We start from the raw sequence: 13,265 nt of genomic DNA, 5'->3' as shown, positions 1-13,265 counted from the left end.
TTTCCCATAATTACTTGCCTGTCACACAGTCATTCAGGTGTGTGTTTTGTACATGTTGGGATGTCACTGGACAATGTCGCCTTCAACACCAGACACATTTAGGCATATCTATATATAGCACAGCACTTTTCTCAGTTTCCCATTGTTCATTGAGGTTCATCCTTTGACAATAGTTTTGAAGACTTAAAGCATTGTTTTGTTGGCTTATTTGGAAAAGCATTGCAGTATTGTGGTTCAGTGCTTGGACCTTGGAGTTGGGCTACTGGGGCAGAATCCTGGCTTCACCTCTTACTAGGATTGTAACTAGGAAAATTCTTACTCCTTGCCTTGGTTGCTTTATTGTGAAATGGGGATATTGTTATCTATTTTGTAAAGTTGTTATGAGGTTTATATTTATTAATACATATGAAACTTTTAGATTGGTATCTGGCATGTAGCAACCACTTTTTGTGCTGTTACTATTTTCATTACATTGTTCCTAGCTAAGCTTTTCCTCTTCCTTTTTTTTTTTTTTTGTGTGTGTGTGTGTGTGTATGTTCAAAACAATTTTAGATATTTATCTTCAGTATATGTGATTAATTTTTAAAATTAATCAACCTAAAAGTTATGCTGTCATGCAGTTTATGTTCACAGTCTTGTTGCTCAAGCGGTGCTGAGGTGTAGGATCTCTTGGCATCTCTTCACTGCTGAATCCCATGGCTTCCCAGACTGACTCGCTGTGCTTACGTTGGGGCTTTCGTTTCTTCTCCCTCCCTCAATGTACTAGTGAAACTCAGGTGTAATCTTAGGTCATGTGGATCTCTCAGATTTCAGGTTCTGAATTTACTTTGTGAGTTTGCATTTTTCACTGTCTTCAAATTTTAATGTAAACTGTTTTATTTTCAAGACCCATCCGTTTTTCTAATTGAAAATATGCCTAATAGAAAATACTGAGTTAAAAAATACACCTAATGAAAATCCTATGATTACAAATTATTTTCTCTTAACTACTACCATACTGTTCCCAAATATATTCATCAGGATGTTAATGTATTTAATTTTTTTTTTTTAGTTGTAGGCGGACAGATGCCTTTATTTATTTTTATGTGGTGCTAAGGATCGAACCCAGTACCTCACACGTGCTAGCCAAGTGCTTTGCCACTGAGCTACAACTTCAACCCTGTTTATAGATTTTTTAATGATGTATTTATTGTTTACTTTTTGGACTTTTTTATGTGAGAGTATGAATCCCTATGAAAACTGCATAACATTTAGCAATTCTCAAATGTAGTTATTGTGGGGATCTTTTTGTGCAGATAGGGCTCTTTGGGAAATGCTAAACTATGTCATCATATTGCATTCCTCATTTTCATGCATCCCATCTTTCCTTTCTAATTTAGCCTCAAGACTGTTACCAGAGAGATTTTTGGAAGGTGGAATGGGGTGGGATGCTGGGAGCCCAAAATTTTAACTTATTCTTCATTACATGAGTACACTGCTCATTTAACTTCTTCAGGAAAAAAATTACTCTGGAAATGAGTATTCCTTCCTAAATACTTCCCAAATCCTTTTAAAAAGGGATGCCTTTTTTAAGTGAGTCCAGCTTAAATAGTTTTTACCAGGTATCTTCAGAGCATTGCTCATCTTATATCAGTATCTCTGGGTCTTCTCTGCCTTTGGACATGTTCTTCCCTTGGCTTGGGATGCTGTTTCTGTTACCCTTCTCTGAAAAGCTTTTCCTCATTCCCCCAGGGGTTTGCCATCATTGTCTGTCTTCTCTAGTAGTTCAGTATAATTCATTGGAAATATTTGTTGAACATATACTTTCTGTGAGATATTAAATGGAAGTTATTAATATTAAACTGATTGACGAAGTTGTTTGGAAAATAATTAAGTTTTTATATGTATCATTGCTTTTTTTCTTCTTTTTTTCCCCCCTCTAGTGTTCTTTTGAAGATAACAACATCCGTTCCTTATTAAAACCTTTAGAACTGGAACTGCAAAAGACAGTGCATACATACTGTGGAAAAATTTACAAAATATTCATCAAGCAACTAATGAAAAGCATACGAGATCGTTATGACAGACCACCAAAGGAAAGGTGATTCTTGGTGACTGCTAAGTTAAATGGATGCAAACAACAAAGTGGCAGAAGATAAGTGTGAAGGAATAGTCTTGAATGAAATGTTTAGGAAGGAATTACTCATTTCCAGAGTAATTTTTTTCCTGAAGAAGTTAAATGAGCAGTGTACTCATGTAATGAAGAATAAGTTAAAATTTTGGGCTCCGATGATAGACTTTTTGATCTCTGATGTTTCATAACATTACTTGCTGTCATTCCAGTGTTGATGAAAATATTATAGTGTAGCCTGCACAGTTCCTCTGGCTCCTACTCTCAAGTGAGTAAGAATGGTAGGGGTGTATGGATGGAAAACGTACCTCATACACAGGGTGGACACTCAAGCTGTGAGTATAGCAATAATTTTATGTCAGCACTAACCTCACTTTAAACATGTGAGAAAAAAATTGTTTACAGGGACAGAAAAGGTTCTGTTTCTCAAGAAATGTGATGTAACCAATGTAACCATTGACAATCTATGTACTTTATACATTTCATCTCCGATCTACAATATTTTTGTGACAATCGTGTTGAAAATTATTTTTAGACTATAACTAAGCTGCACGAAAAATTGAGCTGTATAAGAAAGAAGAAAAATAGTGAAAACTCTGAGGCATTATTCTGTGTGTGTGTGTGTGTGCATGTGTGTAGTGTGTGTGCGTGAAAGGGGGAAATAAAGTGTTTTTGTTTTGTATGTATTATTAAACTGTCTTGCCAAAACTGGGTTCTAAGGTATTTGGGGAAGTTTTTTGTTTTGTTTTTTTAAATCACTTTAAGTGAAAATTTTCAGCTTTACTGGGCATTCTGGAAGCAAAAAATTATGTTGATAATAAAGTGATAACCTTAATAGTAATGCTAATCTGATGGTGGAAACTGCAATGGGCCAAAATATGTAAGCTATATACTTCCTGGATCAGTAAGTTTAGTTACAATGGAGTAGAAAAAGTGGTTCATTTAAACTTCTTCTACCTCAAAATGGCTTTGCAAGGTATTTTTGAAAAGCAAATGTATAGAGCCTTACTTAAGTAAATTAGACAACTTGGTGGATGATTTGGATTAGAATAATGTTACATCTAACTACAGAAAAAATAATTTTTATTGGGTTAATCTTGCCTTGTTGAACATCACACACTTTTTTTTTTGTATCAGGGATTGAACCCACAGGCACTTCACCATTGAGCTACAACCCCAGCCCTTTTTAGTTTATTTTGAGACAGTATCTTGCTGAGTTGCTCAGGGGCTTGCTAAATTGCTGAGGCTGGCTTTGACTTTGTGATCCTTCTGCCTCAGTCTCCCAAGTTCCTTGGATTATAGGTTTGCACCATCACACCTGGCCAGGACAGTTAATTTTTCAAAGCAAGCCTTGAAGTTGAGAAAAATATTACTCTTGGTGTTCTTGACTGCTATGTAGTTAATTATAGATTCTGAATGTTAGTACATACCATGCTTGGGCACATATCTCATTTTACCAAGCACTATGTGCTATCTTCTTTTTCTCTCTTTATATTTTAATGCTTAAATAGAGAAGGGAACTCATGAAGGAAAAATCATGCTGTTTGGCCTACACAGTGTCCTTTATGTAGATCAGGACTTTGTAGAAAGAAGTAGTCAGTACTTTGTTGTCTGCTATCTTGTGTAGTCCAGTCAGGTACAGATTGAGAGAGGAAGGTTTAAAAAGGCAGATTATTAATTGATTCTCACCCCCCCCAATAAACAAATAAAAATATAAGAGAACTGGATAAGCAGCCCAGTACTCTTAGAACAGATGGGTTGAGAGAGCAGGAGCCCACTTCCTTGGCAGAATGCCTTGGTGGAATACCTGAACTGTGTTGAAATTGAGCTTGCTGAGAAAATGAGAATCCTAAAATTGCAAATTTTGGCTGATGTATATAAGACCCTTTCTAAGTGTCTACAAATGAGACCATTGCTTAGCTATATAAGACTCTTTGGGCAGCTTGTTAAAACTAGATATCCTGAGCTTCACCCTTTAGAGACTGATATACTCTCTAGGATGATGTCTGTTAAAAAAAATATTATAGAAGAGATTTAAAAATTACAAAAAAGTAGGGAGCACATAGTTCAATGGTACTCACCATTCCAATCTAATACTGGGCAATATTTGAGTTGTTTAATTTATTTCTTTTTTCCCCCACTCTGCTGAAGTATCTTAAAATCCCAGACATCACTGTGAATGCTTTGGCAACTCCAGAGTCTTGTACCTAATAAAAGTAGCAGCAGTCCTCTGGCCTCATCTGATATCCAGTCCTTAAGCAGATTTCCCTGATATCTCCAGTATGGCATTGTTTAGTTGGTTTGTTAGAATCAGGGTACAAAGACAAGTTACATGATTATTCTGTTTTTAACAGGCACCTCAGGTGATTTCGATGTTGACTAGTCTGGGAACCACTGGAAATTATTTGCCAGCCTTAAGGTTGAAGTTAGAGTGCCACAATTCCTGGCCTAGTAGATCAATTATAATTGTGATTTTGAAATAAGAAAAAACTATGGGGTTATTGACAAGATATGAGTCTATATTAGTAAGTTCATTAAGATTTGATTTTTCTCATTGAATGGATTCTCTCAGCCCTATGGGCTCCAGTGTGAGGATGGCTGTGTGTAGAGTGTGGTCATGGTTTAATCCAACTGGATTGTGTGCTGTGGTCTCCTTTGTATTGTGGCTTATTTATACTGTCCCGTGGCCTACATTGTGGACCAGCTGGAAGGTTCTTCCTCTGGTCTATTCAGACCTGACCTAATTGAGGATTTTACCATAAATTGGGTTATGGTGAAAACTGTCTTTTTTTAAAAAAAAAAACCTAAAGTCAATGGTATCACAGAACGTCTATAACAGTTTTAAAGTGAATTTTCTGAATTTTATCTTTAAGGTAATTTTTTCCTTGAGAATTCTTAAGAAATGAAGTGCTCAGATCTAATAAGGTTAAATTACAGATGGATAACTTGGAGAACATAATATGTTTTTCAGTATAAGAAGTCTTTCAGAAAACATAGTATATCTATGCAGTTGACATAAATTATACTACATATTCTTTGAGGCTGTGTGTTAAAAAACACACAGTTTTGACCTCAGAATTATCTCTGGGCTACAGTATCACCAAAGTGGAAAGATTAAAAGGTAGTCGAACTTCATTTGTATAAAATAGTCATCTTAAATGAACTTGGGAAACCTTTAGAAATATATTTTGTGATTTATATTTTAAGAAAATTATTTTTTCCTCATGAAGAAGAGTTCATCATGCATACAGTAACCAAGTGATTTGGGGACATTTTGAGCCTGCAATGTTATTACTGCCTACGCATTGCTGCAGTGCTTTCAATCAGATGGCAGTGTAGAGTGACAGGAAGACCAGGCTGAGAACAAGATCTGGATTCTCTTCATGGTCAGAGGCCTCAGGTATGCTGTTTAGACTTCACTAAGCCTTAGGTTTTTAGGTGGAGCCAGTAGTGTGCCCTTCGAGCCTCACAAGAGAAGGTGAGACTTCGAAGAAAGAATGGATTTGAACACATCCTGCCTGGTCTGTTACACCACACCAGTGTTAGCTCTAGGTTCTGTTTGGCCCTGGTGGTCCTATCCTCAGGCCAAATGTTTTCTGGCATATATCTCCAATAAGAATTTGCTTATATTATGTAAGGAAGAGTTTTTCAGGAAGAGAAAGTAGAGAAGAAAGATGTAAATGAGTAATCAGAAAAGAAGGAAAAGAGAGGAAGTGAGAAAGGGAGAGGAAAGAGAAGGGAATAAGAGAAGGACAAAAGGCAGAGTAAAGGAAGCATGGAATGAAATGGGAAAATTGAGAAGTAGAGATGGAGAGGAATGGTGTGGAAGCCTTTTCTTTTGGAGTTGTGCCCCCACCCCCACCCCAGGTCACTGTCTGCCTTAGTCCTGCAGGTCAGGAAAGATGCTGGTTACATGGCAGGAGGCTCAGGGCCTCGGTTTGTTGACCCTGCAGATAGATGCTCACTGATTTTTCAGTACTAATGATTCAACCTTTTTTCTTTTTTTACTGGATCCCAGTGTATGATCTGGGACCTATGGAAACAATATCTTCCATTTTAACTTTGCCCTTTGGATTTTGTAATACTAAATTTGGATTATGTAAGACTAACCACATTCACCAGGGGAGGCTGGGGTGGAGGGACTGCTTTATCAGGTCTGGAGGGCCAGGAATCTACCATAGTAGTTTTCCCAGATGATACTGATAGGAGCTGAGTTTGGGAATCATTGCCTCATCTTGAATGGTAGCTTCAACAGTAGATCACATTGTTTTATTCCTCAGTAGAGAGGTTTTCAATTGAACTATTATAGCTGCATTAAAGAGAACAGGAGATGGTAGAAACACTAATTAAAGAGGAAAACCTTAAGAGGAATTTTTTTTTTCTCGTTGGTACCGGGGATTGAACCTAGGTCCTTATGCCTGCTAGGCAAGCACTGTAACACTGAGCTGCATCCCTAGTCGTTGCTGTCTTCTTTTTTAGACACTTATAATTTAAGTAATAAATACCATAGTTATAATGTTTCTAGAAAGACCACTGATCTGTTTTTATAAAGTAACATTTTTGATTCCTTAGAGTAAATAGGAAATAAAAGTAGGGGTGCAATATGTCAGGTGTGGGGCCAGTTATCCATTTATGAAATGCAATTTCAAGTATCTTGATGTAATCATTGCCTTACTGCATTTTAATATTTAATAAAAGTAGATTAATGATTTGTACTATAATAGTTATCCTTTTATACATTGCCAAAGCAACCCTTTTTTGCTTATTAAAGTATGGCTAAACTATTCTGATGTTTGTTGTTTCTTAATTCATTGAACATAAAGCTAGATTTTTTAAAACTAAGTTATATAAACTTAAGACAAGTCTAAAAGGTGGCATAAGAATCTAAAAGAAAAAGCTATGAGTGAATAGGATGTTATTCAAAATCTAGCAATTACAGGATTATGAAAAATAATAGGATAGCATAAAGAATAGCATATTAGCCTGGGCAGTTTAAAATCTGTAATCAATTTGATCTGCAAATCAGTGTCTGACTTTGAAAAAATTGTTTTATCACCTCATCTCTAATAATTCCAAATGTCTAGGGGAATATTTCTTTAGAATTTTCTATAAACTTAGTTTTCAAACAAAAGAGAGCTTTTGCAAAGATTTTCTCTTATCTCTCTAATACTGTGAACACTAGTTGGAGGGTCTGTGCTCAGACATCTTAATATCAAACTTAAGAACTGATGTGCAACCTTTGATTAGATTTAGTTTTATGTACAATTAGAATATGTGAGCATATACACCCATAAAATACATCATAGCAACCCCTTTTAAAAACTGGTGAAGAGAATGCAACAGTGAATATTCTGTTAAAAAGTAAGTTGATTTTGACTATGATGGACCGTAGCTGTTTTCAATAGTCATATAAAATCTCTTCAGGGAATATTGGAATGTTACTTTTGTTGTGCAAAAATAATCCAGGGCTTGTAGTATTTTTAAGGAATATGCCATCCACTCAAAATTATTCAGAACTGACTTGTGTCCACATGCATTGTCACCAGTATTTGAGAGTTGGACCAGTGGTTTTTGAGGGTGCTATAACAGATTTGAGAAGGAGACAGTCAGAAACTGCACCAGTTCCTGAAATAAAAAACTGAAAAAGGTTGAAGATGTCTTAATATTTTGAGTAACAGTTCCAAAGTGGCAGGAAGGCATCATGGTATACTGCAATATGTAGAGATTTTTGCCCTGTAACTGCTTTTTACCTTAACCTACTTTGTTTTGAGAGAAATGTGAATATCTTCCTCCAAGTATTTTGTGTATTTTGGGAGTTATTAAAGGAGAGTATAGAATTATACATTTGGTTCTAACTTGAGAATGATGAAAAGTTGTTTTATTCAGTTTTGAAGGAATTCGGCATATCTTTTTATTGAGAAACTGTTGCTGTTACTAAATAAACATGTACTCAATAAAATGTTTAATTTTTTTGAATGATGTCTGAATTATTCTAATAAATAGTCAAAAACAATTTTAGGGGGGCTGAGGATGTAGCTCAGTGGTAAAGTGCCTCCCTGGCATGTACATGGCCCTGGTTCAATCCCCAATATTGGAGAGAAAAAAAAAGTTTAGGTAGTCAGTGCCCAGCATCAAAACAGAGAACAATTGTATGGTCTTTAAGTGGGGATGCTGGGTCACTAGGAGTCCAGGTGGAGAGCAGTTCCTCAGTTGCCTAATTTATCAAAGACCTTGATGCCTTCCTTGTCCCCATTGCCATTCTCACCCTGTGATCTTGGTCTTCCCTCCTGGCTCCAAAGTGACAGTAGAAATTCTAAGTGGCAGATAACAACCAGAGGCTGAAATAAAATTCATTTTTATGAAGAAGGTTTCACTTTCCCTTGTAGTTACAGCAATACCTATCTAACAATTGCTTTGCAAAGGGAATCAAGTTCTTCTGATTGGTTTAGACCATGAAGATTTGCCACTAGACTTAAAAATGGGTTCCTCTTGAAGAATGGCTACTCTGTGGAAGGAGAGCAACATCAGAGATCTGGAGTTGTTGGGGTAGAAGGACAGAGAGTTTGGGCGATAGCTATTGGGTGGGCAACAGGCCATCCCTTATTTTACTAACTAAAGCATTTGCTGTAATTTCGGAGGGGATCAAATTTCACATCTAGAGAAGAGTGCCCTTTTTGTATCAGGGACTAATTTCGTTTTTAAAAGCCAGTAATATTATTATCTAACATTTTTTCAATTTTGCATATTTTATTATATTGTAGTTTTTCGTGGGGGAGGGTCACAATCGTAGTATAAAAGGTTTGGGAAGATTGTTGAAGGTGATGATGGCTTCTGATAATAATTTAAAAATCCCTTTAAGCTGGTGATGAGGAGTTTATTAATATTAGCAATATGTTTTAAATTAAATTTGTAAATTATGAAATGTCCTCATTGAAATAATAAATTTAAAAGTATATGAAGTAAAGAAACAAAAAACCTTCCTGTTCGTCTACAACTAAAAACATTTGGTGTGCATCCTCTCAGTTTTTATTTTTTTGGTGGTGCTGGGGATTAAAACCAGGGCCTTAAATAGGCAAAGCATTCATTCTACTACTGAGCTACATCCCCAGCCCTCTTCCGGGTCTTTTGTGTCACACATACACATGGTTCTAAAAGTGGCTCCTACCTTATGTACTCTTCTATACGTTGCCTCTTTTCACATGATATATGAGATATTTCCTTGTCATTACATTAGATCCACCTCATTCTTTAGAGTTACATATTATTTCAGAGTGGTATCCTTAGGAGAGATAGTACACAAACTAGTGAAGTACAAAAGTATATAGGCAATCAGTTTCAACTTGATAGGGGAAGTAGTAGTTTTCCCATTTTCCAGTTAAATGTGATTTAAGGAACATTAATTTGGGAATAAAATTGTATACCTCAAGCATTCAAGTAAGTGTTAAACTGATAAATTTTTTTAATTAAAAGTGAAATTTATTTCTACAGATTATTTGGTACATATAAATAGAAATATTTGTATTTTGTGAGATTGACATCTCTGTTACTTCAAGTTTCTCTTCCCTTTTTATTTTTTAAGGAATATCTTGAATATGTAAAGAATATTAAGTTAAAGGAAGTAATTTGTGAAAATGAACAAAAATTCACCAAGAGATTTGACTGTGCCTGGCCTATTGTTCTTTAGTTTCTATGTGTATTAACTGGTTGATATAGCTGATTAAAAGAGGTTTTAGAATAGTGCTCTCCTGCAGAAATATACATACTTGAAATTAATTCCAATAACATGTTTTATTTAATGCAATATATCCCAAATATTATCTGGACATGTAATCAATATAAAAATGTCAGATATTTCACATTTCTTGTACTATACTTCATATAGCATTTTTCATGTATATTTCATGAGCATTTTTCATGTATAGTACATCTCAATTTGAACTTGCCTATTTCAAGTGTTCAATGGTCACTTGTAGCCAGTGGCTACCATGTTGGATGGTGTGTATCTAGAATGTAAATTCTGAAGGCACTATCTGTTTTCACTGTGGTATCTCTGTCAGTACTGTAATTGTACATGATAGATGCTAAAATTTATTGAATTAATTTTAACTGAGAAATGCTTTTTTCTTTCCTTGTTTTTTTGGTAAATTTGGAAAAGGGTTTGAACTCTTGCCAATTTCTTTATAAAAGCATTAAATAAAATTCTCTAATGTCTACTCTCATTAATGGTGAAAGATTAAAATTAAGCCACAATAGGTCAATTTTAAAAATCCTAATGGAAGTCTTTTTGTTTCAGAAGAAGCTCATGAAGTCGGTTTACAGTCAACACTGGGACTACCTATGTGCTCAATGATGCCGCAGTTGCCGCAGTCTGGCTGGGCACACAATCACGAGCCACCACACAGCTTGTAGATTCAAACAGCAACTCTTTATTCCCGAACTCACACCAGCCGTCTACAAACACGTTCTGGGGAAATCCACGTTCTCTGCCCAAATCCACGTTCTCTGCCCAAAATCCACCTCCACTGGGCTTCTATCTCCCAAAATATACTGTCTGAATCCCGTGAGAACTCAAGGGGAACTCAGGCAGCAGGATACGCCCTATTCCCAGCAGGAATAATCTTAAACCTTAAACCTGGAACCTAAACTGGGAACGCCCTAAACGCGATTATCTTAAACCCGGAACACCCTAATCCGCCCTGGTCCTTGAGCAAGGTCACCTACATTCAATGTCACTGCAACATGGGGTACGCTGGCAAGGAAATTGTCATACCTACTTACTTGGCTAATGGCTCCCAGCACAATGATAGGGAAATGATTAGGTAAATGATGGAATAGTTGTCACTTGGTATATGAGGCACATCGGATCTGTGACTCCCTCCCCAAAAAATCCGTCTCAACATCCTTATATAAAATGGCGAATTTGCATATAATTTACACACATTCTCCCATATTCTTTAAATCATCTATACAATATTTATAATACCTAATACAATGTAAATGCTAAATTTACATTTAAAAAAATCTACATGTTCAATATAGATGCAACTTTCTTTTTAAACTCTTCTTAATCCATGGTTGGTTGAATCTATGGATGTAGAACCCATAGGTATAGAGGAAAGCCTGTACATTATTTTAGATTAGTGGGTCTTATCTGGAGACAGTTTTGATCCCCAGTGGACACTTAACAGTGTTTAGAGTCATAATTGACTATCACAAACACAACTGGGGAGTGGGTTGGGGAAGAGGGTGGGTGTTACCAGCACCTAGTGGGCCAAGGCCAGAAGTGCTACTGAACTTCCTGTCTCAGGTCAGTCTTCCATAGCAAAGGATCATCTAGTCCAACATGTCAGTAGTGCCACTGTTGGGATGCAGGTAAATAAGCAATTAAATATAAGATGCTCTTTGATAATTGGTAGACAGGATGCTAAACAGTACAGAGAAGTCAACTCAAGGTGGCAGAGGGAATGCTTTCTTGGAGGAAGTAACATCTATCAAAATATATAGGAAAAGTCAGCCAGGCAAGAAACGTGGTAGTTTTTTAAGAAGGACTGACTACAGTGCCTCAGGTTAGGGAGATGACTTAAGTTCTGGAAACCAAAATAAGTTTAGATTGTCTTGATCCTATTTCCACACCCACAAGTTCCTTTCCAAGCCATTCTCTAAAATGTAATCAGAATGATCTTCCTAATGCAAGATTCAGTAATATTGTCTTGCTTAAACCCTGCCATGGCATTGGTAATGATATGCAAACACAGCAGGTTTTTCCTCTTGATTTCAGATTAGTGAAAAGGCCCTGTTGAGAAATATATGTACTGTGAGAAAATAGTATGGGCACTCTGACACATCAGCTCCAGAGCCAATAAATCAGGTGACCCTTGTGACGTTGAAGATGTTTCCTGTAGAACTGGGCTATATCCTGAGTTGGACTTTTGTGGAAGACATTGAAACTATCAGGAGATAGAGAGCCTAGGGGTTTTCATAAAGGCTGCAATTTGCCAGAGTTGAGACTTCCAGTAGAGGGAAAGTACATAAGATGCAAAAATCCCAATTTTCCAACCTATTGATAGGAGGAAAAAGCCTGTAGTTGATACAGTGCAGATATAGGGTGAGACATCCATTATATCACCCACTCCCCCTCTATGTCATGATAATATTAGTGTCCGGCTCACTATTACTCTATCCAAAACAACTGTCACATATTCTAAGTAAAAAACACATAAGTGATCCTTTAAATAGCTTGAACTCTGTACCGTATGTCAACTACTTGTAGTCACAGTTTAATCCTGACAGTATTGGCTATAACCTCTCCATAATTTCAGCTTTATATATCTCACTCCCTGATCCAACCTCCTCTTTTATTCTGACTCCATCTGTTTTCCTATTCCATGGGAACTCAAGTCTACTGATTCTACCGTTTTCCATTGTGCCACATCCCCCTTGATGAGTCCTCTTTCCTTTATCACCACATTAAATTCCATTCAATCATAATCATTTGCTTGCATATATCTTCAACCCCTCTGCCCTCTCTCTCACTTTTCATACAGTTTGGCAAAACTATTAGTTAAATCCAACTCTGCATCATGGAAGCTAAAAAGGACTAGAGGGAAACAAAACTGATTACTGGCCCTGCTTTAAATTCATACCTGTGGAGGCTGAGGTTGTGGCTCAGAGGTAGAGCACTCACCTAACATGCGTGAGGCACTGGGTTCTATCAGCACCACATAAATATAAAATACAGATATTGTGTCCACCTATAACTAAAAAAATATATTTTAAAAAAAATTCATACCTATGAACTCACGTGGCTTTTAATGCAATAATTATGTGATATATTTCCCTGATCTACTTTGTATGCATCTCCTATGATATTTTACACCTTCCCCTTTCTCTTCAAATCACTAGCACCTTTCCCTCCATCCTCAAATGACACCATTGCTTCTTCTTTCAGCAGTTAAAAGAGAATTTCCACATGAATCCACATTAAATCTGTCAATTCCAATGTCTGAGACTGCTCCATAGATTCCATCTTCCCCTGTTGCTATATGTCCCATTCTTTCTTTCTATGTCCTATTCTTTCCTTCTACAGCTTCTGGTCAAAAAAATGATTAAGAATGGTTCCCATCTGTAGCCACTTCATTCATCTTGCTCTGGGCTC

General features: G+C 36.5%; 1 protein-coding gene across 1 annotated transcript in view; it reads left to right on the top strand.

Moving 5' to 3' along the window:
* The window catches only part of Gxylt1 (glucoside xylosyltransferase 1), a 47,441-nt gene extending 39,355 nt beyond the window's left edge, over positions 1–8,086 (top strand). Inside the window, exon 8 of the mRNA XM_015493433.2 lies at positions 1,923–8,086. Coding sequence (XP_015348919.2) covers positions 1,923–2,084 — 162 coding nt within the window. The 3' untranslated portion in view covers positions 2,085–8,086. The remainder of the gene's footprint in view (positions 1–1,922) is intronic.
* The last annotated feature ends 5,179 nt before the right edge of the window (positions 8,087–13,265 follow it).

This window comes from Marmota marmota, unplaced genomic scaffold (assembly GCF_001458135.2).
Source record: "Marmota marmota marmota unplaced genomic scaffold, marMar, whole genome shotgun sequence".
Lineage (NCBI taxonomy): Eukaryota > Metazoa > Chordata > Mammalia > Rodentia > Sciuridae > Marmota > Marmota marmota.
This window is presented reverse-complemented; position numbering and strand designations above follow the sequence as displayed.